The sequence below is a fragment of the Mixophyes fleayi genome, chromosome 4 (assembly GCF_038048845.1).
Source record: "Mixophyes fleayi isolate aMixFle1 chromosome 4, aMixFle1.hap1, whole genome shotgun sequence".
NCBI lineage: Eukaryota > Metazoa > Chordata > Amphibia > Anura > Limnodynastidae > Mixophyes > Mixophyes fleayi.
Window position 1 is genome coordinate 34,868,616 of NC_134405.1, and position 16,687 is coordinate 34,885,302.

The 16,687-nt window shown below is 43.5% G+C and overlaps 1 protein-coding gene across 1 annotated transcript in view; it reads right to left on the reverse strand.

Annotated features, from left to right (window-relative positions):
- The window catches only part of LOC142151183 (venom factor-like), a 192,702-nt gene that overhangs the window by 108,975 nt on the left and 67,040 nt on the right, over positions 1–16,687 (reverse strand). Inside the window, 2 exon segments of the mRNA XM_075206549.1 lie at positions 8,902–9,031; positions 9,310–9,471. Coding sequence (XP_075062650.1) covers positions 8,902–9,031; positions 9,310–9,471 — 292 coding nt within the window.

A 16,687-nucleotide genomic window follows, 5' to 3' on the forward strand; every position in this document is an offset into this window, starting at 1 on the left:
TAAGTATTGCAGAGTCCCCTTCCCATAGCTTCATGGCGGCTGCATCCCCTAAAGTGGTGCCAGTGCCATCACTGGATGTAGGGATTATGGGACAGAGAAAGTAAATAATGGAACTGTATTAAACCTATTTAAAATTAGCTTACTAGCTGCATCAAAGACTTTGTTAAAGTCATATAACAAGACTATTTATACAGTCATACCTTAATATTTACATTTGAATAGGGATGTGCACCGGCGACTTTTGGTGTCTCGTGTTTTGTGTTTTGGATCCGGATTTTCGCGATGTTTTGGGTTCAGATATGTTTCGCAAAACACCTGCCGAAAGGTTTTGGTTCGGATTTAAGGTTTTGGATTCGGATTTTTTTTGAAAAAAGCATAAAAAGTTCAAAAATCAAGTTTTTGGGATTATTTTAACTCCTACGCTATTATTAACCTCAATAACATTCAATAACAATCATTTCCACTAATTTACAGGGTATTCTGAACACCTCACAATATAGTTATTAGTCCAAAACGTTGCAACGAGGTATCTTTCTGGACTGCGTAGTGGAGTTGTCCCCACAATATAATAAGAAAACCATCAACTGGTCTTAATCGCACCAAAAAATGTACCTGGACTGCGTAGAGGAGTGGTCACCACAAAATAAATTAAAAACCCTGAACTTGTATGATTCACACCAATAAATGTATCTGGACTGCGTAGAGGAGTGGTCACCACAATATAATAAGAAAAACATCAACTGGACTGAATCGCACCGAATAATGTACCTGGACTGCGTAGAGGAGTGGTCACCACAATATAATTTAAAAACCCTGAACTTGTATGATTCGCACCAATAAATGTATATGGACTGCGTAGAGGAGTGGTCACCACAATATAATAAGAAAAACATCCACTGGTCTGAATCACACCGAATAATGTACCTGGACTGCGTAGAGGAGTGGTCACCACAATATAATAAGAAAACCATCAACTGGTCTGAATCGCACCGAATAATGTACCTGGACTGCGTAGAGGAGTGGTCACCACAATATAAATTAAAAACCCTGAACTTGTATGATTCGCACCAATAAATGTATCTGGACTGCGTAGAGGAGTGGTCACCACAATATAATTTAAAAACCCTGAACTTGTATGATTCGCACCAATAAATGTATCTGGACTGCGTAGAGGAGTGGTCACCACAATCTAAATTAAAAACCCTGAACTTGTATGATTCGCACCAATAAATGTATCTGGACTGCGTAGAGGAGTGGTCACCACAATATAATAAGAAAACCATCAACTGGTTTGAATCGCACCGAATAATGTACCTGGACTGCGTAGAGGAGTGGTCACCACAATATAATAAGAAAACCATCAACTGGTCTGAATCGCACCGAATAATGTACCTGGACTGCGTAGAGGAGTGGTCACCACAATATAATTTAAAAACCCTGAACTTGTATGATTCGCACTAATAAATGTATCTGGACTGCGTAGAGGAGTGGTCACCACAATATAATTTAAAAACCCTGAACTTGTATGATTCGCACCAATAAATGTATCTGGACTGCGTAGAGGGGTGGCCCGGTACCCAATTTGATACCGGGGCCACAATAAAATAAATACACCCTCAACTGTTCAGAATTCCACCAAACAAGTATCTGGACTGCGTAGTGGGGTGGCCCTGGTACCCAATTTGATACCGGGGCCACAATAAAACAATCATTTCCACTAATTTACAGTGTATTCTGAACACCTCATAATATAGTTATTAGTCCAAAACGTTGCAACGAGGTATCTTTCTGGACTGCGTAGTGGAGTTGTCCCCACAATATAATAAGAAAACCATCAACTGGTCTTAATCGCACCAAAAAATGTACCTGGACTGCGTAGAGGAGTGGTCACCACAAAGTAAATTAAAAACCCTGAACTTGTATGATTCACACCAATAAATGTATCTGGACTGCGTAGAGGAGTGGTCACCACAATATAATTAGAAAAACTTCAACTGGTCTGAATCGCACCGAATAATGTACCTGGACTGCGTAGAGGATTGGTCACCACAATATAATTTAAAAACCCTGAACTTGTATGATTCGCACCAATAAATGTATATGGACTGCGTAGAGGAGTGGTCACCACAATATAATAAGAAAAACATCCACTGGTCTAAATCACACCGAATAATGTATCTGGACTGTGTAGAGGAGTGGTCACCACAATATAATTTAAAAACTCTGAACTTGTATGATTCGCACTAATAAATGTATCTGGACTGCGTAGAGGAGTTGTCCCCACAATATAATAAGAAAACCATCAACTGGTTTTAATCGCACCAAAAAATGTACCTGGACTGCGTAGAGGAGTGGTCACCACAATATAATTTAAAAACCCTGAACTTGTATGATTCGCACCAATAAATGTATCTGGACTGCGTAGAGGAGTGGTCACCACAATATAATAAGAAAACCATCAACTGGTCTGAATCGCACCGAATAATGTACCTGGACTGCGTAGAGGAGTGGTCACCACAATATAAATTAAAAACCCTGAACTTGTATGATTCGCACCAATAAATGTATATGGACTGCGTAGAGGAGTGGTCACCACAATATAATTTAAAAACTCTGAACTTGTATGATTCGCACTAATAAATGTATCTGGATTGCGTAGAGGAGTTGTCCCTACAATATAATAAGAAAAACAATCAACTGGTCTTAATCGCACCAAAAAATGTACCTGGACTGCGTAGAGGAGTGGTCACCACAATATAATTTAAAAACCCTGAACTTGTATGATTCGCACCAATAAATGTATCTGGACTGCGTAGAGGAGTGGTCACCACAATATAATAAGAAAAACATCCACTGGTCTAAATCACACCGAATAATGTATCTGGACTGTGTAGAGGAGTGGTCACCACAATATAATTTAAAAACTCTGAACTTGTATGATTCGCACTAATAAATGTATCTGGACTGCGTAGAGGAGTTGTCCCCACAATATAATAAGAAAACCATCAACTGGTCTGAATCGCACCAAATAATGTACCTGGACTGCGTAGAGGAGTGGTCACCACAATATAAATTAAAAACCCTGAACTTGTATGATTAGCACCAATAAATGTATCTGGACTGCGTAGAGGAGTGGTCACCACAGTATAATTTAAAAACCCTGAACTTGTATGATTCGCACTAATAAATGTATCTGGACTGCGTAGAGGAGTTGTCCCCACAATATAATAAGAAAAACAATCAACTGGTCTTAATCGCACCAAAAAATGTACCTGGACTGCGTAGAGGAGTGGTCACCACAATATAATTTAAAAACCCTGAACTTGTATGATTCGCACCAATAAATGTATCTGGACTGCGTAGAGGAGTGGTCACCACAATATAATAAGAAAACCATCAACTGGTCTGAATCGCACCAAATAATGTACCTGGACTGCGTAGAGGAGTGGTCACCACAATATAAATTAAAAACCCTGAACTTGTATGATTAGCACCAATAAATGTATCTGGACTGCGTAGAGGAGTGGTCACCACAGTATAATTTAAAAACCCTGAACTTGTATGATTCGCACCAATAAATGTATCTGGACTGCGTAGAGGAGTGGTCACCACAATATAATAAGAAAACCATCAACTGGTCTGAATCGCACCGAATAACGTACCTGGACTGCGTAGAGGAGTGGTCACCACAATATAATTTAAAAACCCTGAACTTGTATGATTCGCACCAATAAATGTATCTGGACTGCGTAGAGGAGTGGTCACCACAATATAATTTAAAAACCCTGAACTTGTATGATTCGCACCAATAAATGTATCTGGACTGCGTAGAGGAGTGGTCACCACAATATAATTTAAAAACCCTGAACTTGTATGATTCGCACCAATAAATGTATCTGGACTGCGTAGAGGGGTGGCCCGGTACCCAATTTGATACCGGGGCCACAATAAAATAAATACACCCTCAACTGTTCAGAATTCCACCAAACAAGTATCTGGACTGCGTAGTGGGGTGGCCCCGGTACCCAATTTGATACCGGGGCCACAATAAAATAAATACACCCTCAACTGGTCAGAATTCCACCAAACAAGTATCTGGACTGTGTAGTGGGGTGGCCCTGGTACCCAATTTGATACGGGGCCACAATAAAATAAATACACCCTCAACTGGTCAGAATTCCACCAAACAAGTATCTGGACTGCGTAGTGGGGTGGCCCCGGTACCCAATTTGATACCGGGGCCACAATAAAATAAATACACCCTCAACTGGTCAGAATTCCACCAAACAAGTATCTGGACTGCGTAGTGGGGTGGACCCGGTACACAATTTGATACCGGGGCCTCAATAAAATAAATACACCCTCAACTGGTCAGAATTCCACCAAACAAGTATCTGGACTGCGTAGTGGGGTGGCCCTGGTACCCAATTTGATACCGGGGCCACAATACCTTCTCCAAGTTCCAAGTCTAGTGTTTATAACATCTTAACACTACACTAATTCTAGCACGTCAAAACCTCTTGTTTTAAATAATGACAGGGCATTTAACTTTTGATTTAATTTATTGAATTTGTTGGCATTTTCTTTTACTTTTTGAACTTGGCAAACGACTGTTGAATGGTCACATAATGCCAAAAAAATAGTTGCAAGATGGAATTGTCCTTGAAACCTCCCACCCACCCTTATGTTGTTGAAATAGGACATGCACACTTTAACAAACCAATCATTTCAGTGACAGGGCCTACCAAAGAACTGTGGCTGAAATGATTGGTTTGTTTGGGCCCCCACACCAAAAAAGCTATTCATCTCTCCCTGTACAAACTAAACAGGCTCTACTGAGGCAAGATGTCGTCCTCATCCTCAACCTCTGATTCCTCTCCCCCTACAGTGTGTACTTTCTCCTCCTCACACATTATCAATTCGTCCCCGCTGGACTCCACAACCACAGGTCCCTCTGTACTATCTGGAGGGCAGTGCTGTACTTCATTGAGGAATTGATTGTTCATTTTTATAAACATCATTTTTTCAACGTTGTGAGGAAGCAACCTCCTTCGCCGCTCACTGACCAGGTTACCCGCTGCACTAAAAACTCTTTCCGAGTACACACTGAAGGGGGGACAACTCAGGTAAAATAGAGCCAGTTTGTACAGGGGCTTCCAAACTGCCTTTTTGTCCTGCCAGTAACAATATGGACTTTCTGACATGTCTATTTGGATGGTGTCAGCAAAATAATCCTCCACCATTTTTTCTATTGTGACAGCATCCAATGCAGCGACAGTAGACATGTCTGCAATGGTTGACAGGTCCTTCAGTCTGGACCAGATGTTATCAGCGTCCCCGCCAGCGCCTCTTTTAGGAAAACTGAGCTTTTTCCTCGAAGCCATAGATGTGGAAGAAAATGAGGGTGGAGCTGTTGGCATGTCACGGTCCTCTTCAGAGGATAATCTCCTGACCAGCAGGAAACAGAGACACAACATACGCTTTAAACCGAGGATCGAGTGTCCAGAATGTATTCCTCTGACTTTAAAAGAGTGACCACCCTCGGATCCTGGCAAAGCATACGAAAGGCTACATCCACAAGAGATACATGCTTGGTGGAATCGCAATGGTTTACCAGCTCCTCCCTCACTTTCTCCAGCTGATTCTGCAAAAGCCTGATCAGGGGAATCCCCTGACTCAAGCTGGCAGTGTCGGAACTGACTTCTCGTGTGGCAAGTTAAAACGGCTGGAGAACCTTGCACAACACGGAAATCAGTCTCCACTGCGCTTGACTCAGGCGCATCCCCACTCCTTTGCCTATGTCGTAGGTGGCTGTGTAGGCCTGAATGGCCTTTTGCTGCTCCTCCATCCTCTGCAGCATATAGAGGGTGGAGTTCCAGCGCGTCACAACCTCTTGTTTGAGGTGATGGCAGGGCAGGTTCATGGTTTTTTGATGTGCCTCTAGTCTGCGGTAGGCACTGGCTGAATGCCGAAAGTGTCCAGCAATTTTGCGCGCCACCGCAAGCATCTCCTGCACACCCCTGTCACTCTTCAGGTAATGCTGCACCACCAAATTAATGGTGTGGGCAAAACATGGAATGTGCTGGAAATTGCCCATATTTAATGGCTGCACAATGTTACTGGCATTGTCTGACACCACAAATCCCCATGAGAGTCTAAGTGGGGTAAGCCACTGGGAGATAATTTCCCTCAGTTTCTCTAATATGTTGTCAGCGTTGTGCCTCTTATTAAAGCCTGTAATACACAATGTTGCCTGCCTTTGCACGAGCAGCCATTTTGTAGATGCTGCTACTTAGGCAGCTGTTGCTGTTGCTGCGGAAGGGGATGCATCTACCCAGTGGGCTGTCACAGTCATATAGTCCTTCGTTTGCCCAGAACCACTTGTCCACATGTCCGTGGTTAAGTTGACAGTGGGTACAACCGCATTTTTTAGAGCACTGAGGACACTTGATTGTACTTCTCTGTACATCTTTGGTATCGCCTGCCTAGTGAAGTGGAATCTCGACGGGATTTGGTACCGGGGACACAATACCTCTATCAACCCTCTAAATCCCACTCCACCGATGGCGGACACCGGGCGCACGTCTAACACCAACATTGCAGTTACAGCCGCAGTTATACGCTTTGCAATAGGGTGACTACTATCGTATTTTGTGGTCATGGCAAACGACTGTTGGACGGTCAATTGTTTTGTAAAAGACTTAGCGGTCTTACGACTTCCCCTCTGGGAAGATGACCGACTAACAGCAGCAACAGCAGCAGTGGCAGTAGTAGGCGTACCGCTGCAGGATTCCTCGGATGAATCCCGTATTGAAGAGGACTCAGTCTGGCTGCTGACTTGGGCTGCAGGACTGAATCTGATGGAGATCGTGGAGGAAGTTGACGAGGAGGGTGTTGCTGGTATGTATCCAACTGGACCACGGGATTTAGGTGTCCCTGTACCGATGACGGTCCTAGCCCCAGTTCCTGAACTAACCACTAAACTATGAAGGTTATTCAGGTGACGTATAAGGGAGGATGTCCCTAGGTGGGCAAGATCCTTACCCCTGCTTATTTGAGCTTTACATAAGCTACATATGGCCATACATTGGTTGTCTGGATTTGGATAAAAATAACTCCAGACCGAAGAGGTGCATTTTTTGGTCTTCTGACCAGGCATGACGATAGGCTTTTTCATCCCATGGACATCAGCTGTTTCCCCCCCTGGTGCCTCATTTACAATAACCACATCACCATCCTCATCATCAAGTTCCTCCACAGCGCCAGCTACATCATCAATAGCCTCCTCCCGAGCCACCTCTTCCCGTACAGTGATGGGAAGGTCAGGCTTGACAACCACCAACACCCTTGGACTCGCTTTGGGGATTTGTGATAATTTCTCTTTAGAAGGCAGAGTTGTTTGCTGTTTTGTTGCTGACAGCATAACTCTCTTCAATTTTTTGTAGGGGATGGGGAGGAGGAGGAGGGCTAAGATTCTTGGGTGAAGCTGAACCACTAGTCATGAACACGGGCCAGGGCCTAAGCCGTTCCTTGCCACTCCGTGTCGTAAATGGCATATTGGCAACTTTACGTTTCTCCGCAGATGATTTTAAGTTTCTCTTTTTGCTACTTTTACTTAACTTGGGCTTTTTGGATTTTACATGCCCTGTACTAGGAGATTGGGCATCGGGCTTGGAAGACGACGTTGATGGCATTTCATCGTCTATGTCATGACTAGTGGCAGCAGCTTCAGCATTAGGAGGAAGTGGGTCTTGATCTTTCCCTACTTTATCCTCCAAATTTTTGGTCTCCATTATATGTAGCACAAGATACTGCAGAATGTTTGAACTTGGTAATATTGCAGTACCAATGGACTTATACTGCTGGATTGGTTTTGCAAATTTAGTTATAAATAATTTTTTTTTTATTTTTTTTTATAATTATTTTTTTTTTTTTTAAAAAAATTGGGAATAGTGGGTAAATAACTATGCCCTTAAAAGCACAGAGCACAGGACACAGCACCACTGGACTGAACAGGACACAGCACATGACCCAGCAGCACCACTGAACTCAGAAGGACAGAACACAGGACACAGCACCACTGGACTGAACAGGACACCGCACAGGACCCAGCAGCACCACTGAACTCAGAAGGACAGAGCACAGGACACAGCACCACTGGACTGAACAGGACACAGCACAGGACCCAGCAGCACCACTGAACTCAGAAGGACAGATTATCCCTCCTGGTGTGTCTACCCTGTAGCATATCTTTGTGCCATCTGCAAAAAGGCATACTTTCCCTTCAATATCATTTGCAATGTCACCAATAAAGATTTTTAAAAGCAACGGTCCAAGTACAGATCGTTGGGGTACTCCACTGGCAACCTGTCTCTCCTCTGAATGTTGAGTGAACCGTGTAGGTTTCAGTTCTGGTGATCAAGTAAAATAGCATAGGGAGGTTAAGAAAGAGGTTTGAGGATTTAAAAAACTTGCTTGAAGAGGTGAATTTTCAAGGATCACTTACATTTTTGGAGGCTAGGGAAACGTTTTGTTGTACAAGGGTAGAGGGGAATACCACACATTGGATGTTGGTTTCCTCTCTTTTATACTGGTGACAAAAATTGAGTGGTGTTGATGACCCCCACCCCCCTTCTCACTAATTATTATTAGGGTATATGGGAATGAGTGATGGGCATTGTCAACATTTGGTATATAACTGAGCATTTAATTTGAACTTAGTAAACACTAGCAACAAGCAAATGTTATATTTGTCTGGAAGTTTCATTTATGATTCAGCACCACAGTAGCAGAAATCTGTGTCACGGAGATACTTGCAAATTTTCAATGTCAGAATCAAAGGCGTGGCTTTCAATTTGGATAAGTGACTTTTGGCAATAAGCATCAAAGACCTTACGTCACCTGATCTATAAGGAGTTGTCATCTGGAAGCTTGTCTGCAGGGCCAGTCCAGCATCATAAAACACTCCTGGGGTGTTAGCACCACTGCCCGGTGTACAGCCAGTGTCATACATTTCCACTGAGTCCCAAACCTTGAAAGGACAAATGACATCTGAGACTTACACAAACATGTATCCACCAAACAGTAGTATAAAACAAAGTGAAATAGATCATATGTTTTGTAAGGCATAGTTAATTTTCACCAAACACTGGAATTTGGGATTTTCATTCTTCTTATTATTTTTATTATTGTTATTATTAATAAGTTCACAACATTCTTCTCTACATACCTTGCTCTGTGAGATCTTATATTTGCTGTTGCACACATAGACACCTTTGTCCACAGCCACCAACATTCTTCTCTACATACCTTACTCTGTGAGATCTTATATTTGCTGTTGCACACATAGACACCTTTGTCCACAGCCACCAGTCCCACAATTGCCTTGTGATCTGCTCTCAGTTTCAGTCTCATAAAGCCTCTCGACACCTGTATTGCATTGTCCTTTTCCTTGTCTCCTGTCAATTGCAGCTGTGTAACATAATTACTAAATATTTTAGTATAATAATAATAATAATAATAATATAATAAATACCATTCAGTACTTCACAGTAGACACCCACACATACTATACACAAAAGCAAACACAGTTTTATTTTTTAGACAAGTCATGTGCATAATAAATAAATGTACAATTTTTGAGGATTTAACAAAACCTATGGTTTAACAAGTCTTTAGACTTACACAAGCTCACAAATTCAAGAGGAGGAAGGGACTGAAGGAAGAGAACGGTACAAGTTATAAAATAGATTATAATATATTGAGCTTGGTTGCAAGGCCAAATCATTGGTTGGGCACCCCCATTTTATTAATTTCTTATTCATGTATAACTATTTTGTATTAATATTTTTTCATACGTATCTTTCTTTAACACCTTTTCGAGAGAGAGAGAGAGTGAGTATAAAAATAAACTCTAAGGAAGAGATAATATCTTGGCAATATGCCTTGCGGACATCACCGCCATTTCAGGCTAGGAATTAAGGTAGGAATTTCTGCCTCCTTTTTCTAGGGGGTGCGAGGAAAAATTAGCAGAGATTCCTGCCATAACATCGGTGCAATGTGTCTCCTTGAACGTTCTGAAGGAGTATTGGCTTTTTTTTATTGAGTTTTGTAGGTGTGAATTAGAGGTGGAGTGAACAGCATTTGTCTTTTGGAGAGCTTTTCTGTTTAGTATTTATATGTTCACTGAAGTGCATAACATACTTTAATCTTCCGAGTTTCCAAGTCATGGAAGGTGAATGTCACCATCTTTTTTTTTTTTTAACTCTTTATTTAAAGAGGAAACAACAGGAAATATACAATCAACATATTTAACATAAAAGTATTAGTATTCAAGGTGTCTCCTCTGTGTTTTATATATTTATATCGGTGGGGGATGGGGACAAGGGGAGGGGGAAAGAGGAAAGAGGGATGGGAGGTAGAAAGGCACAAGTACTGTAAACAATATCGTTAAAAATTAAATAAGTAAACTTGGAACATTGCTAGGAAAAGCTAGACCACATAATTACATTGGCTACCAAAAAAAAAAATAGCATACAAACGTTACTCACCAGCAGCGCGCCGTATCCAGCCTAGGGGATCCGGAGGCGGCCCAAGAGCTATATTCCATCTGCGGGAAGGGGAGCCGTACTGGATAGGCAGCTGTGGCTTTCTAGTGAATACGACGGGGCCAATACCCTATCGAAATTATGTGATTTATCATGAAGGTAGCACGTTATACTCTTCATGCTTGCGACATGTCCTATGTAGGACAATAATTTCTGCATAGAGAGAACCCTAGGGTCTTTCCAATGCTTTGCTATTAGGGATTTAGCAGCAGCCAAGATATGGGAGATAAGCTTGTTAGAAGGCACGCTCTCATCAGGTATAGGGCGGGAGAGAATAAATGACCAGGGGTCTTTATTGATCTGTTGTTCTGACACAGAGTTTATAAGTGTAAGAACCATGTTCCAAAAAGGAACTATGCGAGAGCAGGTCCACCATATATGTAGCATCGTACCTCTCTGGCCACATTCCCGCCAGCAGCTCGGAGTGGCCGTAGGAAACATTTGAGACAGGCGTATAGTACCACCTATAGTACAATTTGTAGGCTGTTTCCTTAATTAATGTAGAGATCGAGCTCTTGGCAATCCCCTCCCTGATCTCCTCCCAGCATGAGTCATCTGGAGGAGGTCCCAGGTCATTTTCCCATTCCCGCTCATGTCGGCCTGGAGTATCGAAAGTATATTCTATGAGCCAATTATAGATCCGGGATATCATCCCTTTAGTGAGAGGGGAATGTAGACACATATACTCAAAGGAGGTAAGGGCCTGGAGAACCTCCTGGGGGGCATAGACATGGCGAACTGTCGGACCTGGAAGTACTCAAAAAAAAGTAGGCGAAACGGTTCAAAACCGTTGTGAAGCTCCGACATAGAAGCCCAAGTTTGATTGACTGCCAGGTCCGAAACCACCCATATTCTCTCCCTCACCCAATGTTTAAATTGCTGTGTTGAATTGCCAGGAGGGAAGTGTGGGTTGCCCCAGAGAGGAATCAGAAGTGAGATAGGGGAGGACAATTTATATTTGACCCGGCATAAGTCCCAAAGGGACAAACAGAATTTAAGAGATTGAAGAGAGGAGGCCACTGGTGGTCTATCTATATTAGCCAGGCGCCAGAGTGATGTCATAGAAGGGACCCCAACATAGTGGGTCTCCAGGTCCACCGATGCTATGGACTGGTAAGGGGTATAGGTTAATGCCACCTGGGTTAGATGGGATGCCAAATAATAAAATTTAATGTCTGGAAAGCCTCTGCCTCCCCGAGCCCTGGGCTTTTTGAGCACTGCTATCGAGATTCTAGGGGGCTTGGCACGCCATATAAACTTTAGGAAGGAGGAATGCAAATCTCTAAACACGGAGTCGGGAACGCTCACCGGAAGAGTCTGAAAAAGATATAGAAGTTTAAGGACCAAGTTCATCTTAATAGCGATAATCCTCCAAAGCCACGATATGATATAGCTCTTCCAAGTCTCCAGGTCCTGTTTGATTTTAGACAGAAGGGGGGGAGTTTTCCCGATATAATCGATCATAGGTCGAGGTGATATAAACTCCAAGATATTTGATCTTATTCGCCTGCCAGCGTAGTGCAAAATTAGTCTGTAAACTGGTCCTAAGGGAAGGGGAAGCATGAAGGAGCATGGCCTCTGATTTAACAAAATTAATTTTATAACCTGAAAGGAGGCCATATTCATCCATAAGTTTATATAAGGCCAGTAGAGACTACTAACGGTTCGTCCGATAAAGAAGTATGTCATCTGCAAAGAGAGAAACCTTGACTTCCTGCGGCCCCACTGTCGCACCTGAAATCGATGCTTTTTGTCTGATCATTGCCGCCAAGAGTTCTATCACTAGTGCAAAGATTACGGGCGAAAGGGGGAAGCCCTGTCTCGTCCCGTTGGAGAGGGAGAGAGGGTCTGATAGAGATCCGTTAACCAGGACCCTAGCTGAGGGAGAGTTATAGAGGGCAGATACCCCGGTCAGAAATTCAGCAGAGAAGTCGTACGCCTTCAGAGCAAGGGTCATAAAATCCCAAGAAATTTGATCAAACGCCTTCTCGGCATCCAGTGAAAGCATCATGGCTGGAAGACGTCTTTGATTAATAATTTGAACAAGGTCTATCGCGCCGCAAGTATTATCCCTCGCCTGGCGACCCGGGATGAAACCCACCTGTTAATAGTGGATTAGATCCGGAAGGACTCCATTCAGGCGGGTGGCCAGGATCTTTGCATATATCTTAATGTCAACATTAAGAAGGGAGATGGGACGGTAGCTTGCACAGTCGCTAGGGTCTTTCCCCTCCTTATGTATAACTACAATACGCGCCTCTAACATCGATTTAGGGAAGGGATCTCCATGCAAGACAGCATTGAATAGGGAGCGGAGGTGGGGAACCAGGGTCTGGAAAAATCTTTTGTAGTAGGCAGCGGAGAAACCATCAGGCCCCAGGGCCTTGGAGGTCTTTTAGACCTTGATAACTGCCAGTATATCCTCCATTGTAATCTCCTTATTTAGTTGTTGACTTAGGCTACTGGAAAGGGTAGGGAGATTCGTTTGCCTCAAAAAAGCTGCTATAGTATTCGCAGGGGGAGCACTCCCGGGATTTAGAGCATCCAAATTGTACAATGTAGAATAAAATTTCTGAAAATCGCACCCTATCTGGTCAGTACAGAAAATGGGTGAGCCAGAAGGAGACTTCAGAGCCATGACGTTGTTTTGAGATTTCTGAGCCCTCAGACGGGTGGCTAATATTCTTTCGGCTTTATCTCCCTTCTCATAGAACGTCTGCTTCAGCTGTTTCAGGGCCGAGGCAGTGGATTCAGAGAGAAGGAGGTTCAAATCAGATCTCACCTTTAGAAGTTTGGTCAGTACCTTTTCATCTGGGGATAGTTTATACTGTCTCTCCAGAGTCTGGAGTTGAATAGTTAATGACGCACTTTTGGCGATAGCCAACTTCTTACGGCGTGAGACCATGCTAATAAGATGGCCCTGCACTACTGCCTTCTGGGCTTCCCAGAGGGTCATGGGGGAAGTATCGGGGAGGTCATTAAAGAGAAAATACTCCTCAAGAAGGGTCCAGAGCTCTAAGGTAAGTGGCTGATCATGGAGAATGGAATCATTAATACGCCACTTAGCGGGGTGAGGGCGGGATACTATGTCTGAGAGATCGGCTGATATAGGAGAGTGGTCAAACCAAACCATCGGGTGTATATGGGCCGCCCTGAGCTTCAATGACAGATCGTGGCTGAGGAAGACCATGTCTATTCGTGAATAGGTACCATGAACCGGTGAGTAAAATGTATAATCTCGGGATGAGGGTTCCCTAAGCCTCCAGGAGTCAAAGAGGAGATGATGGGAAAGAACGGACACCAAGGCCTTAGATTTATGGGACTCCGAGCCACTGAAGTGGGGGGAGCAAAGTGAACGGTCTATCTATAGTAGGGCAGCACAGTGGCATAGTGGATTGCACTTCTGCTTTACAGCACTGGGGTCATGAGTTCAGTTCAATCAATTCCTGACCATGGCCTTATCTGTGAGGAGTTTATATGTTCTCCCCGTGTTTGTGTGGGTTTCCTTCGGGTGCTCCGGTTTCCTCCCACACTCCAAAAACATACTAGTAGGTTAATTGGCTGCTAACAAATTGACCCTAGTCTGTCCGGTCTGTCCTTCCTCTGTGGGTGTTAGGGAATTTAGACTGTAAGCCCCAATGGGGCAGGAAAATTATATCAATATAACCAAATAAACAAAAATACCTTGGTGCTAAAGATATGGTGGTGAACTGTTGATACCAATGTACAGGGCCGGATTGGCCATCTGGCATTTCTGGCAAATGCCAGAAGGGCCGATGGCAGTGTGGGCCGGTTCGGCTCCCTGCGATCCCCGTTTAAATTAAATTAAATTAATTTTTTTGAGCCGCCATGATGTCACACGTCATGACGGCTCTGTGGGCCGGCCCTGCTCCAGCGCTTTCATAAAAAATACACTTACCTTAGAAGCCTCCGGGAATCCACTATAGCCAGTCTTACGCGGCCGTGCGTGACATCGCGTTGTCACTTTGCGCGGCCGCGTAGGACTGGCTATAGAGGGCGCACAGTGGATTCCCGGAGGCTGCTAAGGTAAGTGTATTTATTTATTTTCACAGGGAAAATGGTGCTCCAGGGGGAGAAGACAGGACAGGACCTAAAAATGTGCTGGGGGGGGACACAGGACCTGAAAATGTGCCGGGGGGACAGAGGACCAGAAAATGTGTGCAGGGGGGGGGAAGAGGGGCTGAAAATGTGTGCATGGGGGGGAAAGAGGCTGAAAATGTGTGCATGGGGGGGAGAGGGGCTGAAAATGTCTTCAGGGAGGAGGAAGAGGGGCTGAAAATGTCTTCAGGGAGGAAAAGGGGCTGAAAATGTGTGCATGGGGGAATGAGGGGCTGAAAATGTCTGCAGGAGGGAAGTGGGGCTGAAAATGTCTGCAGGGGGGAGAGGGGCTGAAAATGTCTGCATGGGGGGAAAAGGGGCTGGAAATGTGTGCTTGGGGGGGAGGAGGGGCTGAAAATGTCTGTGGGGGGAAGAGGGGTTAAAAATGTCTGCAGGGGGGGAAGAGGGGCTGAAAATGTCTGCATGGGGGGGAGAGGGGCTGAAAATGTCTGCAGGGGGGTGAAAGGGGCTGAAAATGTGTGCATGGGGAAAGGGGCTGAAAATGTGTGCATGGGGGGAGTGGCTGAAAATGTCTGTAGAGGGAAGAGGGGCTGAAAATGTCTGCGGGGGGAGAAGAGGGACTGAATGTGCCTACAGGGTTATTGAAATGTCTTGTGTGGTATTTAAAAAATAGAGCAACTTTGGGGGACATGATATCTGTTTTGTGTGGCAGTTACATGGCTGCTCTCTGGTCTCAGCTATCACTAGAATATGAGATGGGGCTGGTAGAGGTAAATATTTTATTGACCTACAAATGTTCATTTATTACTTATATATGCCTGTACAATGGGTTAGTGTTATCTGTCCATAATGGAGGATTTTTGTTTTTTTAAAGAGCCTAATCATTCAGGGTTTATTAACATTTTGCAATATAGTAAAATTTTTGCATTTTCAATACAGGACTCCAAATTTCCAGAAGCCAGCGAGAAGACAACAAAGCAGCAAGAGAGAAGAACAAGAAAATTTAAGAGACAACGGCGCAATCAATCTAAATTTGAATGCTGAAGAATATTTCAGAATATTTAGATTTAGGAGTATTCCTATACATTTAGGGGGGCGGGAGTAGGGAGGCACTGTTGGTGTATTTGCCTACGGTGACCGAAACCCTTAATCAGGCCCTGGGTTTACTGTAGCCGTTTTATGTTTTCGCACACAGTAGGAACAGGATGGTTTTGTAATTCAAGCAAACTGATTTTCACAACAAGGGAATTGATCAGGGTGGGCAGAAGACAAAGTGTGATACACAAGTTTGTGTTGCTGCTTAACATGTTGGACTGCACCAGCAACGCCACTTCAGCGCGCAACAATATCGCGCATGGAGCCCACAGCAGGTGGGCCTTTTTTTTTTTTAAATGCCAGGGCTGATTTTTAGTCCCAGTCCGGCCCTGCCAATGTATGAGGTCTGCAGCCTCAAAAAATATATATAAAAAAGCAGAAAAAAGTTTACAATGGTATAACAATCACAATGAACTGGTGAAACACTGCGGAATTTCAACAAATATAATTTATTAACATATGAATATAAATATAAAACATAACCAGTGATAGCGCCACTTGATATCAAACAAATTAACTGCAATAGCTGGTCATTGAAACATCAAATATATAGGTGCAACTATAATGACATGTATATATATTGGCCAAGAGTCAATAATATAACGGCAAAATCAGAGAATAATACTCAATCCATTTGGATGGACAGCAGTGGGACTATTAAGTGTGTAAAAGTGCCAATGACCAAGTGAAACCTTGGATAAAGCTGATGAGCCCACGGAGTGCAGTGACCAAATGCTTGAAGCAAGGTCAGTAAAACGATAAACAGGCTTCAACAGCTAAAAGAAACAGTCTCTTACCAGATTCTTTGATATTGCGGCTTACTGTTAACAGCAGATGGTGTCCCGCAGTGATGAATGGTTATAGCAGGTCCCGCTTCTGGTTAGATAACAAGTACTGTATTAGCC